Source organism: Alosa sapidissima, chromosome 7 (assembly GCF_018492685.1).
Source record: "Alosa sapidissima isolate fAloSap1 chromosome 7, fAloSap1.pri, whole genome shotgun sequence".
NCBI lineage: Eukaryota > Metazoa > Chordata > Actinopteri > Clupeiformes > Clupeidae > Alosa > Alosa sapidissima.
This window is the reverse complement of record NC_055963.1, coordinates 36915987-36933473: the sequence shown is the minus strand read 5'-3', so window position 1 is coordinate 36933473 and position 17487 is coordinate 36915987. Positions and strand designations below refer to the sequence as shown.

General features: G+C 40.3%; 1 protein-coding gene across 7 annotated transcripts in view; it reads left to right on the top strand.

The window, feature by feature from the left end:
- The first annotated feature begins 3157 nt into the window (after positions 1-3157).
- klhl21 (kelch-like family member 21) overlaps positions 3158-17487 on the top strand; it is a 30094-nt gene continuing 15764 nt past the window's right edge. Inside the window, exons 1-4 of one of the 7 annotated variants that reach the window (XM_042097798.1) lie at positions 5492-6911; positions 7451-7510; positions 8282-8369; positions 11305-12386. In XM_042097798.1, coding sequence (XP_041953732.1) covers positions 11360-12386 — 1027 coding nt within the window. In that variant the 5' untranslated portion in view covers positions 5492-6911; positions 7451-7510; positions 8282-8369; positions 11305-11359. Of the gene's footprint in view, positions 3331-5491; positions 6912-7450; positions 7511-8281; positions 8370-10443; positions 10588-11304; positions 12387-17487 lie in introns of those variants that run through there. The other 6 variants (XM_042097800.1, XM_042097799.1, XM_042097801.1 and 3 more) reach the window with 6 other exon arrangements.

The following is a 17487-nucleotide window of genomic DNA, read 5'->3' as shown; positions in this document are numbered from 1 at the left end:
TAAGATTTGTAATTCTGCTAACCATGCTACTTAGCTAATGTTTTATAGTAGTGCTAGCAATGCTAACATGCTAACCATGCTACTTAGCTAATTTAACTAACATTTTCTAGCAGTTTTGCTAAAAATGCTAACTATGCTAGCAATGCTAACTATGTTAACCATGTGACTTAGTTAACCAAGCTTATCATTTTTAGTAGTTATACTAACTAGCATGCTAACATGTTAGCATGCTAACTATGCTAACCATGTTACTTAGCTAACCTAGCTAATCATTTTTAGCCGTTTTGCTAAAAATGCTAACTAACATGCTAACATGCTAACTATGCTAACCATGTGACTTAGCTAACCTAGCTAATCATTTTTAGCAGTTTTCTTAAAAATGCTAACAATGCTAGCAATGCTAACATGCTAACTTTGCTAACCATGCTAATTAGCTTCAGTGGGTAGGAGTCATAGTTGATGAAAAGTGTTGACAGTTGATGACAAGTTAAAAGTTGTTGATAGACAGCTAGTGAATGTATATAGTTTAAAAGTTTAAAAGTTGAATGTAGATAGTTTAAAAGTTGTTGATAGACAGCTAGTTTAATAGATAGATAGTTCAATGATAGTTTAAAAGTAGAACGTTTAAAAGTTGAATGTAAAAAGTTCAGTAGTTTAATGGGTTACATTGTTTAACAGTGGATTATTGTAGTGAGGACTTTTATTTTGAAACAGTTTTGGGCAGAGGAAACAGTTGAATAGGATGTGTAGTCTTAATTGACCCAGATTGTATGCTTAAAGGTCCAGTATGTAGGAAATAATGGAAAATAAACTGTAACCATTCAGAAAATGATCACCATATGTTGTCAGAGAGTAAGGAAACACGATGAATTGACGTAATGGCTTATTTGACAACATTACTCTAACCCGTAAAACCCTGTAAAACCCATGAAAAAAATGAGTTACGGGGCGGAATCTCTTGGAATTTTCGTTTATGTTTTGAACGATTCATTCTAGAATAGCGTATTAATAATGGGCTAGCACGTCCTCCTATTTGGGTTGCCAAATTAGTAAAGGCCAACTGTCAACAGCTGTCAGTTGTAGTCATGAATGCCTACGAGAGGCAGGCAAATTTACAAAATTAAAACAAGAAACAAATTAAGTGGACATCGGAGGAGCTTCCTGATATGGTGACGTCTTCGTCAAATGAAGAATATCAAGTCTGACGCAGAGCTGGCCATATTTCTCCACAACAGGTAGCCTAGGCTAAACTTAATCTGCATCGCTGACTTCAGCTAAATATGTTACGTTGGTTAGAGAGGTATTTTTTGTTTTCATTGTTTCCTTAATGTGTAGCTGGGTCATGGTTGGAGAAACGTTAAAGCAGCTGCAGGTCAACTAACGTTAGCTAAGTCTTCATTCCATCTGGCAACCCAGAAGAGGCTCGCGTCTGGTAGTCTTGAGAACGTTCACCAGTGTTTTGATTTTGGCCTACAGAACGTTCGGTAACAATCCTACAAATCACACCTTTAAAGCCTGAGGCTGCAGGTGGCCTGAACACCTGCCATAGGATTCTATTTGCTTAACGGCCGTATTATGATGTCACAATCGGCAATGTTAAGTCTATGGGGATTTTTAAAAAGTTTTTCTTTAATAGTTTAAAAAGTATAAAAGTTTCAAAGTTGAAAAGACATAGCAGCTTGGTCCGTTTGAAGACCTACGTTACAAAGTTTGAACGAAGTTAAACTGTTCAAGAGAAATTGCGTACGGAAAAAGTGGTAAGCGGAAGAAGAAGTTGTTGAAGTTGCCTAGGAAGAACAGTACAGTGCATTTTCATGCACTATAATAAGAAGAAGACTTCGGATAACAGAACAGTGCATTTTCATGCACTGTAATAAGAAGAAGCCTAGGAAGAACAGTATAGTGCCATTTCATGCACTGTAATAAGAAGCCTTGGAAGAACAGTATAGTGCATTTTCATGCACTATAATAAGAAGAAGCCTAGGAAGAACAGTACAGTGCATTTTCATGCACTGTAATAAATCGGATAACAGTAGAGTGCATTTTCATGCACTCTAAAAAGCCTTGGAAGAACAGTACAGTGCATTTTCATGCACTGTAATAAAATCCCTAGGAAGAACAGTACAGTGCATTTTCATGCACGGTAATAAGAAGAAGCCTAGGAAGAACAGTACAGTGCATTTTCATGCACTGTAATAAGAAAAGTTGGAATAACAGTACAGTGCATTTTCATGCACTGTAATAAATTAGTATCAACATAATAGCCTATTGTCTCCCATAAGTCCCAAAGTGTTTGAAATAAAATAATCTGAAATGCAATGGCTTTCAATTCAATTTATGCCTAGTTTTTCATCTGTGTAGCACACAGTTGATTTGACATTCATGAACAATCGTAGACACATGAAGCAGTTTTAATTATTAGCTGCCTAGGCTACAGAATAATTATCCTTTGGCTTGCATCAAATAATATAGCCCACTGGCAAAGCTGTCACTGAACAGGCAAGGACATAAGTACTCGTTCATTCAACTTTAGATCTAAAATCTATATTGAACCTGCATAAACTACAATAAAATCTACGATTCTTCCACGACAAGCAGGTGAAAGAGATACATTTAGCCGTCTAGCTCCATAGACCCCCATTCAACCTGCACTCGCCCGCGATCACCCCCAGTGGAATTCTAATGGAACTGCAACCAATGTCGATACAATGAGGCTTAATAGGAAGTGCCAAGGCTCTCCGTAGACGGGCTCTGCTGCTACGGAGCAGGTTCGTTCTGTGGCATAAATTCCCATGGTTACCAAACTGGGATTCACGTTAACCTCATTAATGGAACGGAATGAAATAAGCCAGGTTTGGCCTTTAGCGAGGTTGATGGAATACCCCCCTGGTCACCCCACCACTAGTGGTGTCAAGCATAGACATAGGTGTCAACATATTCACATTCAAACATTTGGGGGGACCAGACTGTGCTTTTTGCCCTTTTGGCGTTCCTGCAATTTTGCCACCTTTTATGTATGGGTATGGAACCCTTTTTACTTGGGTATATTTTTTATAACTGCTATTTGATACTTGATGTTCATCTATTAATAGCCTAAAAATGATGCCAACCGCACACACGTAAGCCTTTAGGTCACGATGCTCTCTACAGCCAATGGGAGGCGAGAATGTAAGCACATTGCACATGGATTCCAGAAACGAGAATTGTCTCTAGCGTTGATGCGCATTAGCACTACCTCGCGAATATTATAACTTCTGAAAGTGTTGCAGAACAGTTGGATTGGAAGTGAGGTGTAACTGCGTTAGACATATGAAAGACCCTTACAATTTGGTAAGTGGACTTTAACGTGACCGACGTTTACTGGTGTTTGATCTTTTGTTAAGGTTATGTCCTTCTCTCCAGGAAGCTAAAAGTCAGCGTTAGTTAACGGTAACGTTAGTTATTCACGTCAAATCTACTTGTCACGACTCTGCTTTCGTCTTCCCCATATGGTGTGGTGTCACGTCCGCTGGTTTAGAATAGATCTAGATATCTGTCAAATCGATTAGAATTCGTTAAAGTTTACTATCGAGTCTGTAGTCTATGTGTATTGGCTCTATTTCGGTTCAGACAGGAAGACAGCGTTTCTCAGCAGCAGCACCTCTTTTATCAGTTTGTAAATGTAATGTAACGTTAACGATAACGTTTTTTCTTTCCTTTTTTGTGGATCAGCTAGAGCTTTTTGACAATAGCAGATATACAGCATTATTTTACAACTTGTAGCACTAGCTGCTACAAGCAATCTCTCCGAGTTCTTCGATATCTTCTGGCGTCACACTAAGTTAGCACTGTAACGTTAGTGCTAGTTCTAGTCGTTTCTGTTGAGGCAACGTTAGGAACACTTGTGGAATAACGTTAACGAATCATTAACGTTAACATTAACTTAAATTATTCCTTATTATTCCTGCGGTAACTGTCGTCATATGCCGCCACTTTGGCCGCTACTTTGTTTATTAAACATGTACAATAGGCCTGCCTAACGTTATGCTTTAAAAACAAAAATGGCAGAACGATAACATTAACCTAGCATCTAGTACCAGTCCTATGGTACCAGTACATGGACACTGTCCTTTCAAGAGAGTTCCATTATCAGCATCATAGTTGGCCCCACAAGACTTCCTTTTTAACATTCCATATGTTATCTTAATACAGAGGAAGTAGATTGGGGCCCAAATAGAACGTTCAAGCATTGTTTTTGTTTTTATTGTTGAAAGGGTCTATATTGGACTGTTTCGTTTTAAACTTTAATATCTATGGTTCTACAAATTGCATAATAATTAGTTATGGCTTAAAGTAAAGAGGGTACTTGGTCCATCAACTTCAGACATTTTAAGAATGTTATTAAGTTTATTTTGAGACGAGTGCACTTTTACAGCTGCAACAGCAAAACAATTTCCATAACATACACGTCTCCTGTTTTGTTTGTTTATTGCAGTATGGAACTGGTTATGAGAGTCTTGAGAAATTAAAAACTACATTGCATGATTCAACAACGTCATGGTAGTAGCTGGTAGATAGGTAAAGGTTTACAGGTATTACAGAGAAGATTTAATATGATATCTTTAGGCGTTGCCAAGTGTCTAATAGCCACCAAAACAACATATCAATCCCTGAATATCAAGTGGGTTTACTTTTTTCGTGCATTAAGTTATGTCCTACAGCAAACCATCCTGAATTAATTTATATGTGATATGATGCATTTCTTTATGGGAATCTAAATGATGGTCTATACCTTCTACAAAATATACCCAAAACCTATCCATATAAATACAAAGTAACTCCTAACTCTTTTAGCAATGCAGTAATGTTCTACTGTAAGCTCTTGTGATGTTGACACTTGGATTTGCACTTATTTGTGAGGTTTCCTCACATTTGTCCCCGTGATCTTCCGAATAACAAAAAATAGTTGTCCACATCAGAGCCCCGTTAGCCCGAACAATTACTAAGCTTGTAATGTGCTGTACAACTTCAGGTAATCCACCTGAACTCCAGGTGTCCACTTGGGGCAGAGTGGAAACAAAACAGGATAGACATCCTTCTCAGAGTGATCTCACCCGTCTACTGGGTCAGGTGCAGAAGCTGCAGCTTGCATGCAGTTGTTGTGGTGGTGCAGCTGCTGCGCACGTTGGTGGTGGTGTGCCTTGCCCATGTAGCCCATGTGGAAGGCCTGAATGACCTGACAGAACAGAGCTGTTGGTTGCGCAACTGGAGCCTCTTCAGCTGAGGTGGCAATGGGAGGGACTCGGGGGAGCAAGAGTCAGTCGCACAGAGGGTCCTCTGCAGCCGCCTTGAGTGATGGGAGGGACAGGTGCAGAGGAAAGGCCAGGTGTGGTTCACTCTGAAATGAAAAAAAAATAGCAAATGTTATATCAGGGAACACACAAAAAACCAAGGAAACAATCTATATAATATTAGGTATGTATACACATAATACATGCATTTCCCTATTTAGCATAGATATTGTAGAACAAAACACAGGTTGAACTGGATTTCCCTGTCCTATTATGCAGGTATGAGGAATACATGTAAGCTTACTTCACTAATGATTGACAGTTGTACGGGACCATATGGGTTATACACAGGTTATATGTACGACAACATGCATAGTCTTACTTAGACTTATGGAAGGCAATATCTGAATATTAGAATTAGCCAGGCTATAGGCGTGTTTCTGCTGTAGGTAATCGGCCCCCTACCTAGGTAAAGGGGATAGGTACCGCCTCGCTTTTCAGTCCTTGTCTTTCCATTGTTTACAGGACCTACTTATATGCAGCCTTCTATCGTGACATGGCATTACAACTGCAGTAAATACTCTCCCCACACTATACACCTTTTGCTGGAACATTTTTATTAACTTTATTAACAACATCAACATTTTTGCATCAGCTAAGCCTATTTTATGCAAATACCTTTAAATGGATTGAACTAAGGTCAGTAGAGACCATAGGCTAACGTTGAATAGCTGTTCCAAACTAATTGTTGCATTATGTAGGTTTCATTTGTAATTACTATAGCCTACTTGGTAAATAAATATACCATTGACATTCTAACAACAACAAAAGCCTATTTTGGCCCATTCAGCGTAGGCTACCTAGCCTAGGCCAGTTTCATTACATTAGCTAACTGTAGTTTGCAAACATTAGCTAAGCTTAATTATAGCCAATAAATATAGGAAATATTAACCAAAATCTATCTAAATGCATACTCGTTCAAGCTCAAAATGCATGTTCATTTCCAAATGCAATCAAACTACGGATATTAGGCTACATGTTCAGACACAATCTAGCCTTTCTTCAATTAGAGGAATCCATGCTGGCTGGAGCCTGGATGCCCATCAAAAAGACGCATTGTCATTTTTTTCCCTCGACTAGACCCAATGTGAAAAGCATGTCGAAAACCTGTTCCCTGTTAAATCTCTTCAATATTGTTTGTAAATTCTACCAATAATGCGAAAACTATGAAGAGTTGCCGGCACAGGTAGTCAGGTACACGTGTGCAATTATCAACAAAGCATGGCAGAGCATGACGCACCACTGTCAAATTTGGTTACACATCAATCAATCACACGTCAATGTCTTTCGATGTTGGGCAATTGTCATACCGTTTTGAAGCTGAAACCCAGTACTATTGGATAAAACAGGTGTCAATCAGACAGGAACCATGGTTATCGTCACATTAGAAGCGGTTGTTTAAAATGCGGAAGTGGTTTAGGTATACACTACTCATGAAAACAATCACCAGACAAGGAATACAATGTATTTGAGTGATAAAAACCATATCATCTTGTGGAGAACATATTAGGATTTCGTAATATAGCCATGGTTTTGGGGGGAAACGTTTTTATATGACCGCTACAAGATCTTCACCATTATGTAAGTACAATAATAAACTACTGAAACGTGAGTAGATAGTCTACCCAGTCTTGTCATTGTCTATTAGATAATTGATTTTAGATGGCAGTTTTTTTGACGACTCCAACATGTCTAAATTAATGATTAGTTTGGAAGACATTATCAATAGCTTACAATCCATTGGGCACACGCAGTGTTTTCTTTAACTGTTTTCTAGTGAACTGTAGGATCTATGCATCTGAAATTGTGTGCTTGTATCAATATTAGTGATTATTATGTTGACACATTGCTTATGAAAATATTATTTATTTTTGTTGTTAGATTAATGTAAAGTTGAAGCAATCAGTTTGGAATCGGTGGCGATCCCACTAGGGGGCGCTTCAGCATGAACAGGTTAAAAGCCAATGGAAATTATTCTCATGGATTGCACAATTATCATGAAGTAGGTTAGAAACAGAAGATGAAATTGAATTCTGTTTTTTTAGTGCTCATATGTGAGGGGACTCAATAGTACTGTTGATTTTAATGATTTAAATAGGCATTTGTTCACATGATTTCAGTTAGGTGTGGGTGGAGCAAGGATGAAAAGAGGATGAGGTTGCTAGGTGACGAGTATGCTGGTGAGTCACGCCGCTACGTCTGGCATCTTGTTTTTGTTTGATTTTTTTTTTTATTAGTGGGCTTGCAGAGCGGTGACTGCCTCTTGTTGTTCTTTCGTTATTTGTGTTTTTTGTCGCTCCCCCCTCCCGAATGGCGAAATGTTAGCCGATTATCACATCATAATGCAGAGTGTAGAATGCTCTCTGGCAGCTGAGTTGAGTAGGCTACCAAAGTGTGATGTACTGTTTCCATGACGACAGTTCCACTGGATCTAAACTTCGAAGTTCATCGATAGTAGACGTGGCAGCATTTCTACCTTACAAATAGTTTTTAAATGTAGGCTATAGCCGTTTCAACATGTTTTACCTGCTGGGAAGAAGCTTACAGTAGCCACATAATACAGATTCCCTGTCAGGTGCGTAATAAGAAACAAAATCCCAGTGAATATTTCATGTCTTATGGCTGGCGGCTATTAATAGTGACGTTTTTTGCCTCAAAAATAAAACTGAGACGTCCGTGAATTTAAGGACGTTTACCGCAGGCTGTGAAGTTATGTACAGGTAGCTTTTACGGAGGATTTACTACAGAATTAAAATAAATTCTGTCACCAATTAAAATAAATTCTGTAGTTGAAATTGATCGTTTTGGTATGAATATGTAGTATGTGATTCCTGCAGTGTGGAAAAATTATACTTATGTCATAGAAACATAGTAAAATAATCTAAATAGATTAAGAAAGCCACCACTATGGTCACCACCATAGTTAGATTGATTTGTTGATTTGTTTACAGTAGATCCAGTGAAATTGCTACCTTGACAACGCCACGTCAATACTCTATTCTGCAGCTGGGCTGGGATGGGCTGTCTTTGTCTGTGAAGGTGTGTGCATTTAACTTTTGACTCGTATGCCTAATTTTTTTCAAAATTGAGGTACTGTTGGAATCCTTGGATGGAGCCGAGTTCCCTGCACCAGATCAAGCCCACTTTTGCAGTTTTGCATAAATGCAGTCTAGTTAGAGCAAGCCCACTATTGTTCGTAGTGCATCCAAATGATACAATCAAAGGTAACGTCCAAGCTTCTGCTAAAAATAGGATTTTATCAGGCTGAGGCAACAAGTGAGTAGTAGGATGACAATTTTATTTAAGGGCTACTCTGAATAGTGGACATTTTTTATTTTATTTTACTGTCTATGGAGGAAAAAACGAGCAGGTCTGAAAGCCGTTGGACCCGAAAAGAGGTTTATTATCCCATTATTGCATCATCAATAACCGAATAATTATGAAGCTGGGCTAAGCGGTCTTTGTCTTTGAAGGTGTGTGTGCATGTTAATTTTGACCCGTATGCACGATTTTCAAAAATGAGGTTCTGTTGGAATCAAACTGCCAAAAAGCTCACCGAAAAAGAAGAAGGGTTCTTCTTCAGTGAGTTTTTTTTTTTTTTTTTTTTTTTTTGTCAGTTTGCACAAAATGTTTGCTAACAAAACACTATGCAAATCAGATTTATCTACTAAAACGGAAACCCCACAGAGTTTGTTTTCTATGCTAGGCTACTTATCCCCAACTAGCGCGAAGTACAGAGCTTCACTAACACACCAGCGACACACAACAACTAGGCTATACACTCATGCCACATGCATAGTTTAGCTGAGCTATAGTAAAACAGAAAACCATACATGCAAGGCTATAAGCTGCATACTCAACATGGATACATGAATCTAGCTAGTTGTATGTTTTTCAAGTGCAAGACTGAAATAAGCATTGTAAGTAAGTTTCATGAAAGTGTAGCGGCTACTATGATTTAAGGGAAACTGTGTAAGTATCGGTGGGTGGTATGGGGAAATCTTTACAAGTACGAGTATATGTGCTCAGTATTGGCCCGATCCCCGATGCCAGTATCGGTATTGGCCCATCATGAATAAAATGCGCTATACAAATAAAACTGACTTGACTTGACTAGTGTTTACTTTTGCACTAGGCTTTTGCCTGCACTATGCCAGTAGTTCAAATTCTGTATGGAACTTAGGATAATTAATTAAACAGATCATCTTTTGCACACACCAACATTGTTATTTCCACCAAGGAGATTATAATAATGTGGTTTGTCTGTTTGCAGAAAAAAACTTACAACGAATAACAATGATCATCACAGTAGTATTAAAAGTAACAGTTTAAAATAAAAATCATAATAATAGACTAATAATAATGACAATAATAGTCTTCAAAGTCTAATCAGATAGACTGAGGGATAACCTAAGGCACAAGTGCAAAGTAGGCTGCAATTTCATCACCAAATACAGCCTGCTGAAGGAGCACTGCCATACTTAATTTTTAGTTATAGTTAAGCCCAGAGCCATAGAAAGAGAAAATTGCGACACTCTTTGATGTTGCCACCATCCGATCAACAGTTCCAAAAAACCTGTGCTGAATAGCTATGTCGCAGGAGGGTTGTATTTCCAAAAGCTGGTGGGCGTAATTTGGTAACTCATTGGCTACTGACCAAGTGATTGGCAGTTTTCAGTTCCAAAACTGTCTCCATTACCAGAAACTGGCATGGAAAAGCATCTTTTTCCACAGTCTCTTATGGAAGTGTTGCCACTGTATTCTCTACCCCTCTGGTTAAGCCAAGTTACACCTGTTCAGTTATACCACAGTTTCTGGCTCTAATGCTCATCTACTGCTAAGTACAATTGAGTAGCCCTTGTGGACAAAAGATGTCTGGTGGAAAAGGTACCTAAGTGTTCATTTCAGTCCCATGGATCTTTCTCTCTCTTTACTTGAGAATGGCACTTATCGTGTCTTTAGTCAGTAGTGATATTATGACCCAATAATAGGAAATTCTGTCTGGACCCTGTGAGATGGATAGGTGAGGCCTTGACTACGTTCTGTTTACAGAATAGCTCAGGGGTTTAACAAGTTGGGCAATCTGTGCTTGTGGTATGTCCCACCAGGATGTGAAGAGTAATGCCAACCCAGCCCCCATCCCCCCAAACACACACTGGAATTGGATATTAGTGGTGTATAGAGCAACAGCAGCTAGAAGTCCTATTACGAAAGGAAAGATGCCACACATTAAGTAATGCCGTTTATTGAAAAACAAGTAAGACATAACCTATCAACCATGTGAGCTAATTAAATAAGTGACCAGTTTGGTAAATATAGGCTAGCGTTAGGTCTGTTTCACAATAACCTGAGACAAAGTGTGACATGAGTACCAACAAATAAATCTATGTATGTTTTTTGGTGAAACCTTTTAGAAAAAAACAGTTCTGTGAAAGTGAATGGGGAGTTTCTAGATTAAATCTTGGTACATGATAACTTGCTGTTGTTTACAAAAAAACAATAGCCTAAGCTTTTATTTAGAAATAGCATTAATTAACTGAGTGAAAACATATAATCTGAAAAGCATTATTTTATGCATTATGCATGAGACACATCCCAAATCTTGAAATGATCAATACAGTGACATATTTAGGCAAAAAAGAACTTGCTTCAGTGTAGACCTGTTAAGGAAGCTGGATAACTTCTAATTCAAAATTAACACCAGTTATTTATAAAATATGTATTTTATATTCAACAAGCAGACTGTGAAATGCACTGCAATGCAATTGTTAGAGCTGCAACGAAATCACGATACAAACATCCACATTTTGTGTCGTGGTTCGAGAAGACAGAACCACAACACACATCCCTCTCCAGGGCATAATTCATGTTAATACCAATTAGGCCTGCAGTAGAGGGTAAACCTAGACTAATTATTTGAACATCTAAGTTTTTCAAACACAAAAGCTAAATATTTTGTCTTTTCTGTTTACAGAAGAAAGCATATCATCCTACACCTGCACATTAAAAATCAGCCAGTGCCAACTGTGATGGAGAAACCACTGGTTCAGACACAGGCTTCTACACTACCTTTCTTTGACACGGCCCATGCCTTCAACCTACTACGAGGAATTCATGAGTTACGGGCTGAGCGCAAGTTCTTTGATGTGACATTGTGTGCTGAAGGCCGAGAATTTCATTGCCACCGGACAGTCCTTGCTGCTGCCAGCACATATTTCCGTGCCATGTTTGCAGGAACACTCCGTGAGAGTGCCATGGACCGTGTGGTCCTTTATGAAGTTTCAGCAGAGTTGCTAGGCCTACTGGTAGACTTTTGCTACACCGGCCGGGTCACCGTTACACAGGACAATGTGGATCTTCTTTTGAAAACTGCTGACCTCTTCCAGTTCCCATCAGTAAAGGAGGCCTGTTGTGCTTTCCTGGAGCAGAATTTAGATGTGTCCAACTGCCTGGAGATACAAGACTTTGCAGAGGCCTATGCCTGCCGTGATCTTGCTGCTAGCGCTCGTCGCTTTATCCTCAAAAATATTGTTGAGTTGGCCAAGGGCAAAGATTTCGAGCGATTGCCGTGGAAGCGTCTGCTTGAGTTTATGTCAGATGACGGACTGTGTGTGGACAAAGAGGAGACCGCATACCAGATAGCAATACGCTGGGTAAAGGGTGACCTACAACGGAGACTTCACTACTGGCCTGAGCTTTTGCAACAGGTGCGGTTACCATTTGTACGACGTTTCTACTTGCTGGCCCATGTGGAAAGTGACCCATTGGTCTATCTCTCACCATCATGCCTAAGGCTGGTCAGTGAGGCACGTAGTTTCCAGTCTTGTGAATATGACCGACATGACTTTCCCTGCCATCGCATGCACCCGCGCCCATCCACTGGCCTGGCTGAGATCCTGGTGGTGGTAGGAGGCTGTGACCAGGACTGTGATGAACTGGTGACTGTTGACTGCTATAACCCACAAACAGGCCAGTGGAGGTATCTAGCGGAGTTTCCTGACCATCTTGGTGGAGGATACAGCATTGCTGCTCTGGGCAGCGATATGTATGTGACAGGTAAATACCTTTTGAGTGATATTATTGTAGTTATACTTGCTGTAGAATTGTATGATTAATGCATCATGAAATATTATGTGATAATAAGATGATAATACAGGCTTAGTTTGCAGAATAGTAGGCTAATTTAAATTATTTTTATTGTAATAGTGATTTGTTTGTCGACACCCCATCATAGCTGGCCCCATGACCGATGTAATTGGAATTGACACGTGGGATGAATTACTTTAAAGTCTAATGGATGTGGCATTAAAGATATGTACTAATGTATAGGCGCCTAGTGCAGCTGAATTCAGCACTGTGATGCATTGGGCAGATTTTGTAAAATTACTTCAAAAAGTTTGCCTTTGGAGGCCTTGTTAGCTTGTTATAACTAGTAATACTTTTTGTTACATTGCTTTCATTTATACTCCAACAAGCTTCTTAGAATCTACTTAGAGGTGTTACTCGGATGTCCTCTTTGGGTGGGCATTTGGAATTGAAAATACAGTTCCCATACCAAGTGATGATGCTACTTGTAAAGGCATAAAAGGAGTAAAAGGCCTTCAAGATGGGTGCTGATACTTTGAACTTCCTCAGCTGACGTAGGAAGTACAGTCTTTGCAGGGTTTCCCGCAGGAAATGTGTTAGTCAAGGTGGTAGGTCGTAGGTGGGGGGGGTCTGGTATCGGTTGCCATCCGAGCGGGGGGGGTCTTGTATCTGTTGCCGTTGGTGGGGGGGTGTGGGTGTTGCCGTCTTGTTTGTGCGATACACAGATATCTCAAATCAGACTCTGTATATTTAACAATTATTTATTAAACACTACATATTAAATAAATAACCAGCTTCTCAAAATAAGTTCACAAAGAACAAAGTAACAACACCAAACAAACTATACAACAGTATACAAATATTTCAAAACATTTGTGTAATTTGTGCAATTTTAACAAAGACTATTACAAACTATAGAACAATGTGATGAGTCTCTACTTATGGCAGAGCTTATGGCAGAGCTGACAACTAGCATTGTTACAAGCCATCCTCCTTGGCTTTAAAAAGATCATTTCAAGGGCCCTTTGGTAATTGCACTGTTTTACTATTGGACCATTAATGCTTATCTTCATGCAGGCTGTCAGACTGTTGACCTGCAGCCTGTTCCGCAAGTCTGTCCTGACCTATACACCGAGAGTGAATGAACTTTAGATCATTTTATAGTTTTGAGCGGGGAGTGCTTTTTAATTTAGAGGCCAGAGTGGCCGCTCTGTTCCGCTCCCATACCGCTCACACCATGAGTCTGAGGCATGCCCTTCCTAATAAAACCAAGACCGTTAAATTTCAAAGATATTGGCCATATAGCCTAAGTTCGTTGATGGGGATGGAGTTAGCTAAATAATTTAGAAAGCATACGCGTAGGCACGGATGGGCCTGGACGGGCCTAGGCCCGTCTATTGTCAGTTTGACGCGCAAGTCAACACTGTGCTGAGAGCAGGTGGCTGTTTACTCGGCCGCTTCTCCGGTCAAATTCGCGTCAGGTTAATTTAGCTCCCCGGTCCCAAAGAACTAAGAGCAACGGCAATATATTTCACTCAGAACATTTATTTTAAAAGACTGCAACACTGATAGTGCAAGAACAAACAAGCTTGGCAATGTTAACTAAAGGGATCAGTCGGGATTAATTTCCAAAAGAACGAAAATTACAAATCACGCAGTCGGCTAAACATTTTAAACTTGCGCCAAACGCAACCCAGCATCGGTGCGTCGCATAAATTAAAACACAAATTGAAGTAACAACTTGATCATTGGACAACCCTACCACTAAACCTTTCCATAGGCCTGCAACGTTTGTGACATAAAAAGTGGAATATGAACGCATTTCATCACACCTGACAATTAAACGGAGCTGTGGCTGTTTGCGATTTGACTGATTCTTGAGAACGAGGAGCGAGATATTTGTACCGCTCAGCTCACTAGCTCTGATTCGGAGGCATATCACATATGTAAAGATTATCAAATCTGATTATTTTTCGATTCATGACACGTTTCTTATTTTTTTAATGCGTTCTGCGGAGAAGGGAGATTGGCGTTGGTCACAGTTTGGAATGAAAGGGAGAAAACAGGACAAAGTAACACGTTTTTTTGACGAAGTAGTTAAGGCGGCAGGCTTGTTTTGCCAAGGCGGCCACTTTGACTGCAAAGTGCTGCGGGAAACCCTGCTTTGCCTAGATTTCCTCAGTGTGTCCTGGGTGTTAACAGTCCATGTTAGATCGTCAGTGAGGTGTACTCCCAGGTATTTGAAGCTTGTGACTCTCTCCACTGGCAGCCCCCTGATCTTAAGTGGAGTGTAAGCTCTGTTCTGTTGTTTCCTGTAGTTCACCACCATTTTCTTTGTTTTGCTGACATTCAAAGTGAGGCTGTTGGACTGGCACCACTGTGATACCTCATCCACCTGGTTCAGATAGGCCTGTTCATTGTTGTTGCTGATCAGGCCCACCACCACCGTGTCTTTTGCAAATTTAATGATGGAGGTGTGACTGCTGCTGGCTCTGCAGTCATGAGTGTAGATGCAAAACCAATAACAAATATAGCTGCAAGCGGCAATGAGGGGGCCAAGCAGAATAGGCCGGAGTAGCCATGGCGACAAGATAGAACTCAGCAGACACCCGCGATCAACCCTTTCAACAACTGTCACATCAAAACATAATTGATTTTGCAGGGCTGAAACAGGGCTGAGTATTGTCACTGCCTCCGCCAGCCAGCCCCCCACCTAATCACCCCTGCCCGTCCCACCCCATCCTGCCCCGCTCCGCCCTTGCACGAACGCATTAGAATGAACTGGATGGAACATGTTGTCATCAGTTTCACATCAAAAAATAGAAGATCGATAAAACACATCAGCAACTACAGATCAAAATGCAATATTGCTAATTGCAGCACCCCTACAGGTCAAAGGTCACCAAAGTTTTTGAGCGTCCTCCTAATGGGGTCATGAATCCATGTAGTAAGTTTGGTTATGATACATGGCAGGGTTTTTGAGATATGAGCTCACTTCCTCTTTGGCGGCTTCGCCACCAATTTCAATTGGCTGTTACAGCCGAATGCTTCTGTCAGTTGTTCCAGAAAGCAATGCACTGATAAGGCATGGTCTGAAGATGGTCTCTGCCAATTTTGGTGAGGATCCGCTGAAATTTGTGACCTACGAAAACTTGTACGTGTTTTTGATTAAATCTAATATGGCGGCCGAATCAATTACGATGACATCACAAGTTGGCTTGGGTCGGCCTAAGGACTTCCAACAGTATTACCAGACACCACTAGTGCGTTTTAATTCTAAGCACAACAGCAGCTACAGGCCAAAAGGCATGTTTCTTAATTACAGCGCCCCCTAGAGGTCAAAGGTCACCAGATTTCTTGAGCGTCCCCCTGATTGGGTCCTGAGTCCATGCACCAAGTTTGGCTTTGATACATGCAAGGGTTGCTGAGATATGAGCTCACTTCCTGTGTGGCGGCTTCGCCGCATATTTCGATTGGCTGTTACGGACGACCGGTTTTAGTACCGAAGACGAAAAGGCAGGGCTGTACGTTAACTTTTTTTGCAAGTAGCACTGGTGCTACAGGGGTTAAAAGTTTTGTAGCCCCAGCCACAAATTCTGTAGCATCGATATAAAACCTCTAAAATCTCTAAAAACAATCACAAGTAGGGCAGTTCATTACAGTTCATCAATTGTGGTTGGGATCTAGGCCTACTGCAACTGGATTGATAAAAGCTCATGTAGTTGCAAACATCTCACCTGGCTACATTGTGTTTGAGATTAACAAAAGCTATCATCAGCATGATATGTTATTTGGTTGTTGTGTTTTTGTAAAAACAATCCCTGACAGTTCCATGCAGTTAGACTTTTCAGTGGGTATCAGGAAGACAGGTCATGCTATTGATTTTTTGTTCTTTTTTCTTATTCATGCATTGGAAGTCAGTTCATTTATTTTTGAATAAGTAGAAGATATGCTGAAGATTTTATTCAACTAAGATTTAATTCATATTTCTAAGAGTTTAGATTAGAGTAACCCTACATTCAACCTTATTGTCATTGCACGAGTGAAATACCGTAATTACATCTAACCAGTGGTGCAAATGAGTAGGCTAACTGACATGTCAAACAGTGCACCCATGAAATGCATCCCTAGACTGTTCCATACACATAGGCTACAGTATGTAGCTTACTAAAGATAGCTGAAGGTCTGTGGCTAACACAGTTGTAATTAAAGTGTCGTGAAGGTTTTTTCGGAACCGATCTTGTATAGGTTATTAAGCACTACTAAGCGAGACTGTTGCGCATGAAGTGGGCTCATATTTGACAGATAGAAGCGAACGTCCCGGTGAACTTTTTTCTTCTAAGTTTTAGATCTGAATGGTGTTGTTTGGATACAAAGTTGTTCGTTTAAAACTGAACTAAAAATGCAAAGCAACAAGGCGATTGCCACAAACCTCTACCTCTACTTGCCTAATCTAATCACCTCAGCCCGGCCCGGTCGGAAGATACTTTCGCTTTAGGCTAAACATAGCTATCACTTGTTTGATTCGCGAGGATAATTTGCAAGGTGTTGTTTGATTTGGAGTTGGATTGTTTGGATACTAGGCCTACAAACAAGTAGACATACTTTTTAATCGCGTAGACTGCAGCGCCCCTTGTGGTCAACAGTGACTAAATTTATTGTGCGTCCTCAGGATGTTGTCCCGAGTCTACGTACTAAGTTTGGTGTCGATACGAGAAAGTGTGGCTACTTATAGCGCCCCTTGTGGTCAACAGTGACTAAATTTATTGTGCGTCCTCAGGATGTTGTCCCGAGTCTACGTACCAAGTTTGGTGTCGATACGAGAAAGTGTGGCTACTTATAGCGCCCCTTGTGGTCAACGGTGACTAAATTTATTGTGCAATGAGGGGGCCAAGGTCGTTGCAGATACTTGAGCCGCCGAGATGGGAGATAAATATGACATTGCTGAGGTCTCAACTGCTTCGCCTGCAAATTGCCTAAAGGTCTCTACAGCACCACATGCCCATTGCCAAGTTTGGTGTTGATATGAGAAAGTTTGGCAACTTATAGCGCCCCTTGTGGTCAATGGTGA